We start from the raw sequence: 16,010 nt of genomic DNA on the forward strand, positions 1-16,010 counted from the left end.
ATAGAAATCACATAAGATTATACAGTGAAGACTTTTCGCAAAAAAGACGGTGAATTTTAAATATCCTGTCGAAATAAAATATCTAAATTATTTCCTGTCCATGAAAGAGTCTCCGTTTCGCCTGATTAGTCACACTTTTGTGTGGCTAATTGAATGTACATTTTAATACAATGGTAATCACATATCTAATCCTTTCCTTTTCTACCATCCAAAATTACAATAATGTCCAATCTACATATTTCCGCTTGGGTGCATTTAATCCTGCCTGGGTAAGTAAATACGCACCAGCTTCTTGTGAGAGACTGGCTTTTGTTGTCTGAGAAAAAACCGTCAATCTCATCCCTCCGAGACATGCTCAACATTCCATTCTTCCTATTATTTAATAGAGAAATTCGTGATGCACTGCTACCCTATCAAATTGCTGAGACGGCGGGACAAAGGGAGGGAAGTTCGTGAGCTGCGCGAAGGATTAGGTGAAGCATAGAGAGTTATTACGTCGTCAGGTCCCAATCTTATACATTTATAGTCGCTTTTTTCATCTTCTCTCCCTCAAGAGATTATTTTTATTCGTTTATACTGCCTCCTTCTCCCGATATTTCTTGCTGTGTGGCGGCCATCCTTTTCTTCATTTCTCACAAATTTCGAGGGCGAGAGAGAAAAACCACGGCGAGACTCCTGTGCAGTGATTTGTGAAGATCTCTGGGCAGTTTGATGAATTACAGAAATTAGGAAAAGACCACAAATGGTTCTTAATTTGCTCGGGAATGGGAATGGAATTGCCAACAGTTGAAATGAAAAATTTCATTTCACGGCCAAGACAAGAAAAAACATATTCATAGTAATTTCAGTGTGAAATTATTATTTGAATTGAAACAGAAGCCGATATAGTGAAGTGACGTGCATGTGATTGGCAGTGTGTCAAAACATATGCAAGAAAATGGATGCGCAATTATCAGCAATCAGAGACTCACAGTCTCTCACTCTGAGTACTGATTAGCCTCTTAAAATGATCATTTTTTCTCTATACATAATCTCCTCGATGGACTGAAAAGTGGAATGAAATCAAAAAATCCTCCGAGAAGGCAATAAAACGTAAAAAATGTCCGAAGATTAGTTTTAGTGTCTGGGCGATGTACAAAACATCTCAGTGGAGATTACATATCCCAAAAAGGAACACAACGTCGCCTCACAGAAATGATGTGAGGAATTTCACTGAGCATCTCCGAAGTCTTATCACTCTAACTCAGGTGCTTTTGGCCGGCGGCGTGCATTGGGATTAGGAGGAAGAGGCTGGTGGATTAGCGCGAAATTCGCGGCCACTGTCCAAGGTCGGACGCGGGGTTTTTTCGCGAATCCGCGCAAATATTTGTATCACACTTGAGAGGCGAGAGACTGCCAGCGGAGCTCCGAGTGCCCCGCGGGGCGGCGCAGGTCAAAGGGGGGTGGATTTGGTCGGCAGCCACTAGTAAATTCCGCCGCTAATTTCAATTTATGCTGAATAATGTGTTTAATTGCGATTTTATCTCACTCATGGATATTTCACTTGAGTGTCTGTATGCTCATCTCCTCTCCAAGCCGCACTTGCCGGTGAGCATTTGAATTCCCGCCAGAGACATCCACTGTGATTGCACCGACAATCGCATTTAAATCGCGGCGAATCCGACTTTGCAGCCCATTGGCGGCAGATGAAAGAGTCGTGTGAGCCGCTGTGATGGCTCTTGCGACAGAAGTCACGTGTAAAATCCCCATCAAGTCGCCCCCCGATGATCCCTGAGATGCGCGCGCTTTTTCTGGCCGCGCTCTCGCTGTACAAATCGCCGACGAATAATGGGTTGACACAATTTATTGGGGAGATTTCCTCCTTGGCCGCACAGTCACCGCTAAAATGGTAACTTGTCCGATGCAAGAAAGCCAACAACAATCGACAGGGATTAATGGTGCTGGCGAGAAAGCCACGCCGAAGCGAGGGGCGCTTGAGGCGGTCTTTTGGGAGCGAAATGCATTGATTTACAAGTGAATAAGTCGACATTCATGGGGAAATAATTAGGCAGAGTTCCCTATAAAATCTCAAACACTAATTTCAAGTCCACAACCTCATGGAGAGAGTTAAGATATTGCTGAATTGTTGACCCCTCGGCAGACTTCCTCTGAAATGGATATTTGTGGCCATCCTCTGTTCTTCTCTTCGGCAATTTTCCGCGCATTCCGGTGAGCTGTATTCGGTTGGCAACAGAAGAATTCAATTTTCAACCAATTTGTCAAATTTACAATATCACCCAAAGATTGGCGGATTCGCAAGACTGCCTGCGAAGTACTGTGTCGCAATTAAAATCCTGGCCATATTCTCGAATTAATCCCACATATGGGAAGATTCTCACCGCGGAAGAGCAATTAGAGTGCCTGGTCATGGGAAGCGACGGCGTCCGAGAATGGGAACAGAGCTCTCTTCTTTAGCATTTTTACATAATAAAATGTCTCACGCGGTAATTTGCTGTATGTGAAATTGTGAGACAGGAAGTGTGCATGGCGAAAGAAGTGGTCAGTTGATTTTAATTTGCATTGAATATAAAAGATTGTGGCCTGCAGAGCATCGTCTCTGGTTTTGATTAAAGTCTCCGTGTATGAATCAGTGTGCAATTGACTTTTGCAGAAATTGCCACCTTGAACCTCCATTTCTTCATTGTCTCATTCTCTTCGAGTCTCCCTTGCCCTTTGGCTGCACCCAGATAACTCTCATCTGGGGCAGAGCATCTGGTTTTTGTTGTCTCGTGACCTCTCGTCATCCCGCAGGAGATGAGGCTCTCTCCTCCGATTGCACCTTAGCCGTCTGTGGATTTTGATATGGGTTTTTCGAGGGATCCAAACAAACTCCTTTTCTACCTCTTTGGCACCATCGAGCGACGCTCGAACTACACTCATAAAGCAATGTTTGTATCTTTTTTACGTTCTTATTCGTCTCATGGCGACTGTGGCAGAGTGTAAATCAGGCTTGAGTCCCCATTGAGACGCGAGGAGGGGTTGTTGTTTGATAAAGAGAGACCACGGATGAAAAAAGAAACGGAGAAACCAAACAAAATTCATTGGATAAGATGAGGCAAAAAATAAATGCGCCCATAAATGAGAGAGTTACAATCGAAATCTTCCTTTTGGATTTATTTAATTTAATTTTGTATGGCAGACAGTATCCGATATGGTCAGAGTTGAAGGCGGTCAGCGTGTGTAGATTCGAGATTTCTCCGCCAACTCTCTTGTGTGGCTTTCGGTTGCTAATCTCAAAACTTTTATCTTATCACCCCTCAATTCTTCATTAGGCGGCCGCCGAAGACGCGCTGCCTTGGCGAAGAGCACTTTTGAGGAAGGTTGAGCCAATTTGACTTGGCTACTGGTCTTCTTGTGCCTCTCGAGACACTCTTTCTCCGCACATCTCCGGACAAAAGCCCCGAAGAGTGTGGATGGAAAGAGGCAGAGTCTTTTTGCTCAGCCACATTATCTTCTCCACCTCATTCTTTGCCACTCATTGTTAATATTTTCTGCTTCAGCATTGCTGCTGGCTGCATGTAATACGCGATATCCGTAAGCACTGGTATTACGCCCTAAGCCACCAATTTTCCGACTCACCATTGCAATCTTGCCGAGGAGTGTCTTTCAGGACGCCAAGCTGAAAGGTTGCAGCTCGAGAGACAAAATCTCTGCAAATTGCACACTTAAGTCATTTTTCTGTCATCTCGCTTCGGCTGAAAAAACCACGAGTCATGCGTGCTTTGCTGCACTTTCCTTTATGCAAAGGATATTAGGTGCCTAAAGACCAGTATTATAATCACGAAGATGCGTTGGAAATATAATTAACCCTTTTTGGATGAAAGGACCAATTACTCTTTTAGTCAACTTTTTTTTGTATCTTTCAGAAAGAAGAAGAAAGAATTAAGAAGTTATTGTTATTTTTCCACTGACGATATTTCTTAAGATTACTTTATAAGAATAAAAGATTCTACGGCATATTTCTGTGGATTCGAGTGCAAATTGATTAATTCTCTCGTACAGAAATTTGTCATCAAGAAGCAAAGAAATTCACTTTCTTCCAGACACAACACTCTCGCTTTATCATGTAGAATCCACTTTGTGAACGTTCTCATGCGATAGCGTCGTCCAATGATCTCACACACGATCATGTTCCACATAAAATTTGTACAAATTCTGCATTTGGTGACCCCTCAAATTTCCGAGGGTATCTCTTGCGATAACTTTAGCGACTATACAAATTTTACAACCAGCGCTTTTTCTTCACTTTTTAGCGCGATTCTACCAACTGCAATTTGCACCTCGAGTCCGCGAAAAGTCATACGATCAAGGCCAGCAGAGAGCAAATCCCCTGGACTTTTCTCCACTTTAAGCCACAAATAATTGTTGTTATGCAAATTGGCTTTGTTTGATCTTTTGGGCTGTTTTTTTTCTCCTCATCTCTCGCGATGCCACAAGTCGTCTCGCCACGCTTCTGCATCTTGGATTATGGCGCAGATTGTCGCGCGGGCAGTGTTAAGAGATTATGACGCTCACCGATGATGGGCCATTGAATCGATAAATAAATACATTACACAAATCCCCAACAATGGCAGAAACTGGCGCGAGATTTATGCCGTTGACGGGCGTGTATCTAAAAATAATATCTTGCTCCGTGTTCGCGTATTTTCGCCTTTGGTCTTGTGCTCACAGAATCCACACAGACCGAAAAATCTTTTGGCCAAACATGCGGAGTATCAGCGCGAATGTTTACATTAATGCTCTGCACTTTTTCATGTTAATTAGTCGCATTAATAACCCAACGGCTGCCATGGTTCATTGGGTGTTGAGGCGTTGCGTTTGCAGTGATAAAAACAGACCCATTTATTGTGCCATCTCCGGGTACAATGCGCTCGCCTATGAAATTGCTGCGCACAGCCTTGTTCTCAGTGACATCAAATTAATTGCACTTGACTGTGGGCCCCAGAAATCCACTCCGCACTGACAGGGTGGTGCATTAGGAGATGCCCTGCGGACCACTTTATGGTATCATCGCAACACAATGATTCTCTGCTACTGTTGGCAACAGATCCTCCACTGATTGCACTCTGCGGGAGATTATTCCGCTCCGCCACACCACGCTTTGCCAGTTTATCTCTGAAAGTACAAATCGTGAAAAGGAGGCAACAATCGAACAAAAAATGTGACACTGATGAATAATGGCATTCAGGAGAACACTTTCCATGAGACCCTTTTTCAGGGCGTGGGCGAATTTCTGGGATCGTTCCCAAAATGCCACAACGACTGACGAATCTCACGAGAAACAATTCCTGTGATTGGTAAGAAAAAAAAGTTCCTTTCTGAACAAGTTTTATGAATCAGGCAAAACAGCAATAGTTTCAGAACTAATACCTCTTCATACATCTAAGAAACTAACCAAAGAAAATCCAAAAATCCGCGAAAACTCCTTTATTTCCTCTGTTAAACAAATAACTACCGTAAAGCATCCATTCGGCAGAACGAAAGCGCACGCTATTCAAATGCGATGACAAGTATGCACTCTGTAATGCATACAGGCACAACTAGGCTGTAAAATTACCCCAGACAGAATAATCTGTCGTGCAGAATAGATTTACCATCTGGTGGAATTGTTTAAAAATGGACATTAGCACAAAATGCAAGTTGAAGATCACAAGAGTGAGATAATGATGGTGATTTCTGCGCCCTTCTTTCAATTCTTATTCCAAAGCCACTCGAGCATATTTCCATGCATAAATTTATCGGAATGTGGAGCAGCATATAAATGGACAATGATTGAAAATTATTCCCAACTGCACAGCGCACTTTTATGCTAATGCCACGCTCTCTTCCCCTTCTTGTCCATTGGATTTGATTCCTCGCCCAACTTCTTTCTCTCAATTAGCGTGCGAGAAAGAATGGGCGAGGAAAAGAACACGGTAATTTACACGGGGAACAGGTTGTTGGAATAATTTTTTGAAAAGCTCCCCTCGTCATTCTGACAATTTTTCCTTTTACTCAGACCTTTTCAACGTACGCTGAATAAAAGAGTTTGTGCGCGATAATTGGCTCGACTGTGATGTGAGGGACAAAAAGATGATCAACACTCGCCCAGATGAGCAATCAGCGATTTTCAACGGATTTGCACTCTCCAACTCATGGTTGGAATTCATGCACAGAAGAAATTCTCCATTAGCACACAAATCACAATCAATTTGAATTATGCAGAATATTTAACTTCCCTCCCATGTCAGAGCACCATCAATCATTGCCTCCGACTAAGTGATTTGCGACTCGAGTGATTCCCTCCTGACAACTTATCAATAAATTCGCAATTCTCCTTCGCAGATGAGCAGAAGAGAGACTGGTCAAAAAAAGAGTCTGCGGGCGAGGAGGAGGAGGACAGGCGAGGTGTCACATTTATTGTGGCTTCGATGTCTTGAGGAACGTCCAAGAATTCCCGTAGTATCTTATTTATGAGCAACTCCAAGAGTAGAAATTATTATTCACGCCAAATTTACGATTATTGCCGCTAAATGGAGATGAGGTGCATGCAAATTTTACAATGTTTCACGAAAAATTTCGCAAAAAAGGAATTTTGGGTTGGAAAATCGCGACATATTACAACGCCAAATCAGAGGCCAAAAAGATGCAAATAACAATCTGGTTCTATAAAAGTTTTATTTTTAGTCAGAATCCACCTCATTAATTAACGTTTTGTATAGCAGTGGTGTAGTCAGAGACTTCTGATTGACTTTGATTAGATCAGATTTCTCTGATTAACAAAATAAACTATTTGCTATGCACAGAGATGGAGATTGTTGCAACTGAATTCCACTTGCCGAGACGCTGTGATGACCGTTGAAACTTCTTCGGCTTTTCTTCTCCGCGTGTGCCTTCGCCCACAAAAGGAGCAAAAATGCCACGAGAGATGCTCGCTCAGGCCCTTTTAGCAGACGCTGAGGAGCCACGAAAGACTGTCCAAAAATTGCATTAATGGCTATTTTTTCCCCAGTCGAAATCTCAGGCCCGCGATCGCGCCATAAAATTAATTACGGACTCTTTGTTGCCAATGGAAATCTCACTTAATTGAAATTGCCTTTATTATAAACTCTTTTCTCTGCCATTAAAACAAACAAGCGATTGAGCTTGCGAATGGGATCATTTAATTGACGAGAAAAGTTCCTCGATATCGTCAAAACATGGTCAATATTATTAATTGAATAATTAATTAGCAGATTTATCGCTGTGTCTCCACACTCGCGGGGTTATCAAATCAGTTGAGAGCGTCTTGCAAGACAACATCAAAATCTATTGTGAATGCGTGTTTCTTTTCTCGCCTCTTCTTGGCCTTCGAGGAGTTTAGCTACTGGATTTACACTCTTGCCCGGCTTCTGGAGCCCGGGAACAATCGAACATCAGTGATTTTTTGCGGTTGTTTGCGGCTCTGCCAAAATAATCTGATACAGTCGTTAAGAGAGACTTGAGCTCGATATCATCAAATAAGAATCATTCTCAGAAGCCGCTCTCTTGTAATTTCGGTGTCTTTTAGGCTGTGATTTCGAAAACATCATTATTCGCCGTGGCAAATAGCTTCATATATCATTTTTTGCCTTTTTGCACACTTTTATTGCTTAGCGAATTGTGCGAAATGTTGGCAAAATTTGCCATAAGACGCTTCTAATGAGCTGCTTTTTAGCCGTGGAATATGTTTCCGCTTATAGTGTAAGGTGTTATTTTGCCGGACAAATGATCATATGAGTTTAATTGCCACGGAAATGGGGTACAATTATAATTTTTTGCAAATTATAAGGTGTTTTTGCGAAATTTTGAGACTGGACGCGGTGATTCCATATTTGAATTTACTTCCTCTATCGCAAGAAAGGTGGCGGATATTTTCAGAGGGAAAAGCAATTTTACAGATTCGCCAGAAAAAGAGTGAAAATCTATCTGCGTATCGATGATCTATCTACTAATTATGCATAACTGTTGAGAAATATTGCAAAATGATTAGAAGAAATCTAATTTTTCGCGGACCTCGCTGCTCTTTTGAATAACTCACCACTCTTCGCAATAGCGCGCTGGCAACCCCAATCCTACTGTCAGCTGATTGTCAGTGGAGAAAAATATTTGTGGGGAATTGAGTGTCTTTTTCTGCACGGAAACTCTCATCAAATTTCCCGTGAAGCATCGTGCGGAAAATGCACTTTACCACCACAGAGACGTAATTTGGCGCCCCGTGGAAGCATTGTGTGTGCAGATTGTGCAGAAAAGTCCCCGTGGAGTGCGGTGGAAGAGCGTGAAAAATTAGGACGCAGTCAAGCGAGATTGAGGACAATAACAAAACAGATGTTTGGACACATTTAGCAACTGGAAAAATCCATCCTGAAGCCAAGCGTGAGGAAAATGCCTGGAAATAGCGTGAGGAAGTATCGGAGGGACACGAGCGAGGTGAGCTGCTGCCTCAAGTACGTCATCTTCAGCTGCAACGTTTGCTTCTGGGTGAGTTTGTGACCTCGAAAGATGGGATCCAAACATTCTCCTGCTTTTATCGCCAATTTTGGCTGCTCTTGCGAAGAAATTGTGTCTTTCCGCCTTTCTTCAGAGGCGTTCTTGGGTTGAATTGCGAAATAATCGCTTGAATAGTTTGTCGACCTCAAAAGAGATGATTTGCGACGAGGACATTGGCATTGTTTACACCACAAAGATGACAAAGACAATGCTTTGTGCAGATTTTTTGGCAGGTGTTTTCAATTCTACTGATAAAGAAATATGGAAAACAATATGTATTTAGCCAAAAAGCCTTAAACTTGTATATTTTTGTAGATATCTTACAAAAAAATATAAATTTTTTCTAAAAATCATTTTTTAGCTTGATAAACTGGCGTCAAAAGTGTCTAAAAAAAGAATGATCGGAAAATTAAAAAAATCAATTTTTTACAAATTTATTCTGTGAGAAAAAAAAATAAATTTAATTCTTTAGTGATTAAAAGATAAGATTCCGTGGAGTTGAGTGGCGGAGAAACTGTCAATAGAGTAAGAAAAACAGCTCTCATGGTCGTGAGTTTAGCTTCAAGGTAATTCTGTTTGATTTGCGAAGGGAAATTGGTAATTAATTCCATTCACTGCTGAGTAGTTTTGCGTTCTATTGCCTGGGTTCTTTGCTATGAACACTCGCGTGAGCAGCACAGGAAATTGCTAGAATGATCAATTGGAAGAATTTAATGTGAAATCGCAAATTTGTTTGTGAATTTGTGAGACTTTCTACAATTTTCTACATTTTTTGAGTAGTTTTTGCGACTATATTTCCGCGTGTAAACTTTCTCTGGACACTCCTTCAAGCGTCAACAATTTGTCGCTGGCGAGTGTGACTCAATGCAAACACACGCTCTTCCCTCCCACTCATTGTCTCCTCATGAATAGTAATTTGCACTCTCAACGAGAGTGGGTGGCATCGGCAATTGGAACTGATCACGAGCGCTTCCTCTACAGATTCTGGGCCTGTGCATCCTGGCGGTGGGCGTGTGGGCGTGGACGGAGAAGGACATCTTCAACAATGTGTCAAAGTTCGCCAACATCGCCCTCGATCCGGCCTTCATTCTCATCTGCATCGGCGCGATCACGTTCGTGATCGGCTTCACGGGCTGCGTAGGCGCGCTGCGCGAGAACACGTGTCTGCTGGCGGCGTACGCCATCTTTCTCACCATTCTGCTGCTGATGGAGATGAGCGTGGGCATCCTGGGCTTCATCCTCAAGGACAAAGGCTGGATCAAGGAGCAGGCCACGGAGGGCCTGCGCGCCTTCATCACACACTATCGCGAGGACCCGGACCAGCAGAATCTGATCGACTGGATCCAGGAAGACTGGCTGCAGTGCTGCGGCATCGAGGGCCCCAAGGACTGGGACAGCAACAACTACTTCAATTGCTCTTCGCACGCCGTGGGCAGTCGCGAGGCTTGCGGCGTGCCCTTTTCGTGCTGCAAACGGCGACCGCACGAGCTCATCAAGAACAAGCAGTGCGGCTACGACGTGAGGAAGGAGGGATATGTAAGTGGAGCGTTAATTATTCAGCGCCTCGGCGCGGCTGCCATTCAATTAACCGGGAGAGGTTTTTCCGAGCGGCGCCCGAGGATGCCACAAGAGACGTTTATTGCTCAATTATCACATGATAAAACGTGGGGAGAAAGAGAGAGGAAGAGAGGTGGAAAAGTGGAAAGTTTAACGAGTCTCTTTTGGTGTCCTTTTTCCCTGCATTCTAAATTGCTTCGAAAGGCAGGTCATTGAGGGATTTCACCGCTCTTTAGCTGCAGTTTTAGTCAATACAGTATATTCTGTGGGAAAACGCTTTCTATGAAAAAGTTTAGAGAGAATTCTGGTGTGTTTGATGCTCAAATTATGTCTTGAATGGAATTTCGAAAATCCTTCGAAAGATATTGAATATTTCTTAATTCTAAGGCATTTCTTGATGAAATCTCTGGGAAAAGGCGGCGCTTCCGCATAGGCTTGACTAAGATCATAAAGTATTAGCTAAAAAGCAGCTATAAGAATTATTCTTCACTTGTAAAGTCATCTAAGAGAATTGAATTAGCATCAGATTGTTAATAATTTCTCAATGACCATCGATGATCATTTACATATCTGCTGAAAGACTGACTAATCCCACCTTTTCTCATGCACTCTGTTGACTATTTCACGCTCACGTTGCTCTAATTAGCCCGCTGAGAGGCACATTTACGAGAGGGGATGTCTGAGAGCTGGCGAGGACTGGCTGGAAGGGAATCTGCTTCCGGTTGCTGGTGTCTGTGTTAGTGTAATGATAATGCAGGTCCGGGAATTAATGCATCAATTAGTTAGAGAGATTGTAGCGATGCTTTTTCTGGCTTTCGGCATTTTGCATGATTTTCGTTTGGTTCTCTAGCATTTATTGTTTTTCTTGATTTGTGTTATGTTGTTGTTGTTTGATTGCATTTAGAATTTCGATGTGTCAAAGATAATCAATGAGAAGGGCTGCGTCCAGGCCGGTGAGGAGTGGATCGAGAGGAATTTGATATTGATAGCATCGAGTGCCATTTTCCTAGCCTTCTTCCAAGTAAGTCTTGTCGTTTTTTTTTTGTTGATGTGCGTCTGCAAGTTTTGTTGTTCTCTTGAGTTGCTGACGAATTTGAGTGGCTTCTGTGCTAGTTTTAATGGCAATAGCAAGTAATTAAACCTAATACATTGTTTAATATCTTTCAGATTTTGGGAATCTGCTTCGCACAGAATCTCCGTGCCGATATATTTGCACAGAAGGCGAAATGGCATTGACAATTGTCCGCCCCTGTCGCTGTTTAAGAAGTCAAATGGCAGAGAAAGCGTCGCCAGAAGATTCTGAAGACATTCAGTGATTTCTCTCTAGAGAATGTTCGCTGTTGCAAAAGATGTGTTCCATCGATAATACTCAAAAATTTTCCTATTCTAACTGCCTTTTCGTTGGGAAATCGCAAATGTATGTCGATCAGGATATCTTCGAGCGCGCTTTTTGGCCAGAATTCATCTGATGGGGGCGGTGAAAAGCAGCAAAGACAAATCTCCAATGATGTTCCCTTGACGAGTGAGAGAGAGAGAGAAAATCTAGTGGAAAAATTAGGATAAAATATGCTTTCAATGGGCTTTCAAGGCGTGTTGGGTCCAACAAAACTTCGAGTGTGTGGATTGATGGAAGAAAAGATGACAACTATACGAAATTATATGCTGTAAAATGTAATAAGAACAAAAAGACGCATTAGTGGTTAATTTAACATGACTCAAAGTAATTCCCGTGAGAGATAAATTCTCAAATTAATTAGTAATAGAGATGGTTTTTCATTTCTACTCTTCATTTTTTCAACAATTTTCCCAATGTTTTTACTGGAAAAGCAAGAGAGGAAGAGGAAAACATTCAGCTAATTTATCGTGAACTCTATTTACACTGTCTGACTCTGTAATAATGTGATGTAATATTTTATTTTCAATTTTCAGTAAATGTTTATTTCACTTCAATCGAAGTCAAACTGAAAAATGTGTTATTTTTTGGCGGGAAAATGTCTGGAAATCATCTGAGACGCACACCAAGCGCGCTTGCTTGGATGAGACTGGAAATGCGTGGTTTTTTATCGATTTGTTTACGACGTGACATTGAGAAAATCTCATTTGCCAAGAACGTCATAATCTCACGTGTGCCAACAAGTTTTCCTGCACATATGCTGCAGCAAGTGCAAGGAAAATCCCTGTAGATTGTGTTCAGGCAACATCTGCAGAGTGTCACGTGCCAAGATGTGCATGAGAGGTCAGGAAACAGACGATGAAGTGAGTGATTCTGGAGAGGAAAAGCTCCCCATAGTGTTCTGCAAGGAGTACAATGTGAGATTCTGTGGAATCGAGAGACTTGTCAGCACAAATACTGCTGCCGCGAAGGGTGATGGGATCTTCCGGAGATTGTGTGAGGAGGACTTCATCAGGGAATCGTCTGTTCATCGGCCCAGGAAGGAGATCTCGCGGCAGGAGTTGAAAGTGGTGCACACGAAACGATACCTGAACAGCTTGCGATGGAGTGTCAATGTGGCCAAGATAACCGAAGTGCCAATTCTGCTGTTGCTGCCCATATTCTGCGTGGAGAGAGGATACTTGCGGCCGATGCGCTTCCAGACGGCGGGCAGTCTCATGGCGGGCGACTTGGCGTTGCGCCACGGCTGGGCAATCAATCTGGGCGGAGGTTTTCATCACTGCAGTGGCAACAGAGGCGGCGGATTCTGCGCTTATGCAGACATCAGTCTCCTCATAAAGCGCCTCCTGGGCTCACCTCATGGCGTGCGACGCGTCATGATTGTGGATCTGGACGCTCACCAGGGAAATGGCCACGAGAGAGACTTCATGGATGATGAGAGAGTATTCATCATGGACATGTACAACGCCAGCATTTATCCGCGTGACAAGGAAGCCAAGGTGGCGATCAGGAGAAAGGTTGAACTCCATCCCTATACACAGGATCGTGAGTATCTCCACAAACTCCGCTCCAATCTCGACGCCGCGCTTGCCGAGTTTCCACCCGACGTGATAATCTACAACGCCGGCACGGACATCCTGGACGGAGATCCACTGGGTGCGCTCTCCGTCTCGCCCGAGGGCGTCATCTTACGCGACGAAGAAGTCTTCAAACGCGCCATCCGCGCAAACATTCCGATTGTGATGCTCCTCAGTGGCGGATACTTGCGCTCAGCCGCCAGCGTGATTGCCAACTCTGTTCTCAACCTCAGCGCCAAAGGATTGCTGCCCAGACGCCACTAAACCCCATTCCCGACACAAATTTCCTTTCAATGTGCAATAAATATTTACTTAAATATTGTCACACTGCCTCAGACAAGCGTCCAGCTTCTCTTTGATCGATTAGTGTTTGGTTAGAGACGTGTCTTCTGGACGTTAGGGGATAAAATTCTCTGATGGGAATGAATACAGCGCGTCAGCCACGCAGATAAAATACCGCAAACCAGTCTTTCATGGGTAGCAGAGAAGAGGAAGATATAAAAATGACCTAACAGCGAGCAGGAATGGAGATCCTGAAAGTGAATGATAAAAGGACTTCGATTAGTATAATATTCCTTATTAAAGCATAAAGATTTACTCACACTTCAGAGGACGGACTGATGCCAAACAGCACGTCGGATTTGGTATTGACGAGATAAACTACCACGAAGGACAGCACAAGGACTACTACACCGACAGCCAGGGTCAGAGCTTCGTGGTGCGTTGATGGTCTCAGGTAAATCCTCGCCGAGATGGTCTTCCAGGAGGATTCCGTCCACGTGGAGTAGCGTCCAGACGTCCAGTTGTACTGCGGAATCTTGAAGGCCGGGCTCATGGCCATGCTGATGTTCTGCGTGGTGAGATGGCACTCGCCCTGCTTCTCAATGCCCGGGTACCACATCCTGGGCGGCGTGGAGCAGTTCTCCTTCGTCACTCCTTCGAGTTTCTGGCCCACGATCAGGCCGAAGGTGTTGTACGCCATCACCGTGGATTGCTGTGTCGGATAGCGATGGACACTGATGTATCTGGGCGGTGAATAGGGCGGGAAAGTAGCGTCGTCCGGCAGGATGGCCTCCATTAGTGGACACTCGGATGAGATGAGGAAGCAATAGAGGAACTCATCAACGAAAAGAGCGCTCGCTCCGAGGTTTTCCCTGTACTCCTCGCCAGTGATCATCTCGTAGAGGCTGAAAGCGATTATAGAAGAGATATTCCTTATGCCAAGCTGAATAGAATCCTTGGTGAAGTCTGCTGACGGTGCGTTCAAGTCCTCCAGAGTCAAGAAGTTCCTCGAAGTGTTTCCATACACGTAGTTGATATTGATGTCATCGTCGAAGATTGAGTGGTAGAAACGATTTGTGGGTGGAGAGTTGAGCACTACGGCGGGAAAGTTGATGTCTTCACGAAGGAAAGATTGCGCCGAAGTGGGCGGCAGATTGCCTTGCATCCTGTTCACCGTTGAGACATTCATGGCGAATTTCGAGCTGTACTTCGTCATCAACTGCCCAAATTCTGACGCACGCGGGAAATCTGTGGCGTGGAAGAGATTCAGGAGACGCACTGTGTCTAGCACGCCAAGATCCACCAAGAATTTGATGTTGTCCAGTGCTAGAGGTTTGCTCAAGTATGCTTTTGAGGGGAATTTACCCTCCTGAAGATCGTAAATGAAACGCTGTGATCCAATGTAATCAAATGCCTCACCGTTGAAGAGCAAGAAGAGGACATTAGGAGAGCTGGCATCACGTTTCTGGCGCAGTAACTTGGCCAGAACCTGAGCGGTAGACATGAGAACTGTGAAGGGTACGAGAGACCCCATCGCGCCCGCTCCCTCACTGTCAAACAGCGAAGCTGTGTCCATTCTGGCAGAGAGTACAATTATTTTCTCTTCCGGATCCACTTGACGCTGCTCAGGCTCCACAATCTCCCGAGGGAAGAGCGTGGCGAAGACATTCCTACCCTGCAGAGGATCGCAGAAAACTGTCGGTCCGAGATTATATTGCATTGTGGCGCGTCTCATGCAAATCTCCGAGTTCACGGCGGACGACATGAAGGAATTGATCTCGATACTACACAAGGATCTCAAATTTTGCTGTTCCATGTTAAAGTTGTTGAACTTCTCAAAGCACTCTGTCATCTTGGCCACTTCTTTGTCACTTGATACCAGATAGATGGGAAATGGAAAGAATTCCTGTAGCATTCCCGTCCCGAAGGGGTTCCAGGAGTTCACAGGATCGTCCACGCTGCACGTCTGGTCTTTGGAAAGGCCGCCAAATTGATTTGGACACCGAGACTCGTGACTGAAGGACATGAGGTTCTTCACAGAGCCCGTGAGCACGATTCCGGAGATGACGTGAGACGCGTTATCTCTCAGCCTCAGGATGTTCTCTTTTGTGAAGAGATGTGGCGGAATCACAGGTGCATATGGTGGTGATGCGGGATTGTTGAAAAAGAATTCAAAGTCCTCCTGCGTCTTCACGATGTGAATCACACCCTGAGAGCCCCGGAAAGTGGCTGGAATGGACAAAGACTTCATTAGTCATCCTGTTTAGCCTAGTCCTCTTCACGCGCTTACAGCTGCATCCGGTGACATGTGTGGCATTCATGCGGCGAAAACAAAACGTCCCCGCAATATTGCTGAACATTTTATCTTTAATCCTTTGTCCATCGGCTGTGAAAGTCCCTGAAAAGCCACGAAATCCCCATTGAGGTTAGGGCTCCAGTAACATTCCTTTTTTCTCACACCGCTCTTTAATATCTATTAGATTTTCACTCACCTAAACACAACAGGGATATCAAGAGACAAGATATGTGCGGAAAAACCCCCATTTTCCCTCTACTTCTTGTAAAATTATCACTTTTCTCACGCTTGTTTTTATTTCTGCTTCCAGACCAGAATTCACCACCCACGACTGATTTTCTGGAAAGCATCACGCTTCTCGCGGTGAGTGGCCGCAACT

The 16,010-nt window shown here is 44.1% G+C and overlaps 3 protein-coding genes across 5 annotated transcripts; 2 read left to right on the forward strand and 1 right to left on the reverse strand.

Annotated features, from left to right (window-relative positions):
• Window positions 1-8,107: 8,107 nt before the first annotated feature.
• On the forward strand, window positions 8,108-11,364 carry LOC132257667 (tetraspanin-17). Of its 3 annotated transcripts, XM_059754664.1 has the most exons (5): window positions 8,108-8,517; window positions 9,508-10,062; window positions 10,730-10,840; window positions 10,988-11,104; window positions 11,251-11,361. In XM_059754664.1, exons 1-5 carry the CDS (start codon window positions 8,422-8,424, stop codon window positions 11,317-11,319), a joined length of 948 nt encoding a protein of 315 aa, XP_059610647.1. In that variant the 5' UTR covers window positions 8,108-8,421; the 3' UTR covers window positions 11,320-11,361. The 3 variants fall into 3 exon arrangements, with proteins under 3 accessions (XP_059610647.1, XP_059610649.1, XP_059610648.1); XM_059754666.1 differs by lacking the exon at window positions 10,988-11,104 and having other exon boundaries at window positions 11,251-11,364; XM_059754665.1 differs by lacking the exon at window positions 10,730-10,840 and having other exon boundaries at window positions 8,109-8,517.
• Window positions 11,365-12,303: 939 nt separating this feature from the next.
• Window positions 12,304-13,378, forward strand: LOC132257666 (histone deacetylase 11). The gene has a single exon (XM_059754663.1). It carries the CDS (start codon window positions 12,307-12,309, stop codon window positions 13,315-13,317), a length of 1,011 nt encoding a protein of 336 aa, XP_059610646.1. The 5' UTR covers window positions 12,304-12,306; the 3' UTR covers window positions 13,318-13,378.
• A 93-nt stretch (window positions 13,379-13,471) lies between these two features.
• LOC132257665 (nicastrin) lies at window positions 13,472-15,958 on the reverse strand. The gene is made up of 4 exons (XM_059754662.1): window positions 15,828-15,958; window positions 15,626-15,733; window positions 13,656-15,564; window positions 13,472-13,586 (listed from the first exon to the last, which is right to left on the reverse strand). The coding sequence occupies exons 1-4, from the start codon at window positions 15,877-15,879 to the stop codon at window positions 13,562-13,564; spliced, it is 2,094 nt and encodes a 697-aa protein (XP_059610645.1). The 5' UTR covers window positions 15,880-15,958; the 3' UTR covers window positions 13,472-13,561.
• Window positions 15,959-16,010: the final 52 nt, after the last annotated feature.

The sequence above is a fragment of the Phlebotomus argentipes genome, unplaced genomic scaffold (assembly GCF_947086385.1).
Source record: "Phlebotomus argentipes unplaced genomic scaffold, Phlebotomus argentipes genome assembly scaffold_4, whole genome shotgun sequence".
NCBI lineage: Eukaryota > Metazoa > Arthropoda > Insecta > Diptera > Psychodidae > Phlebotomus > Phlebotomus argentipes.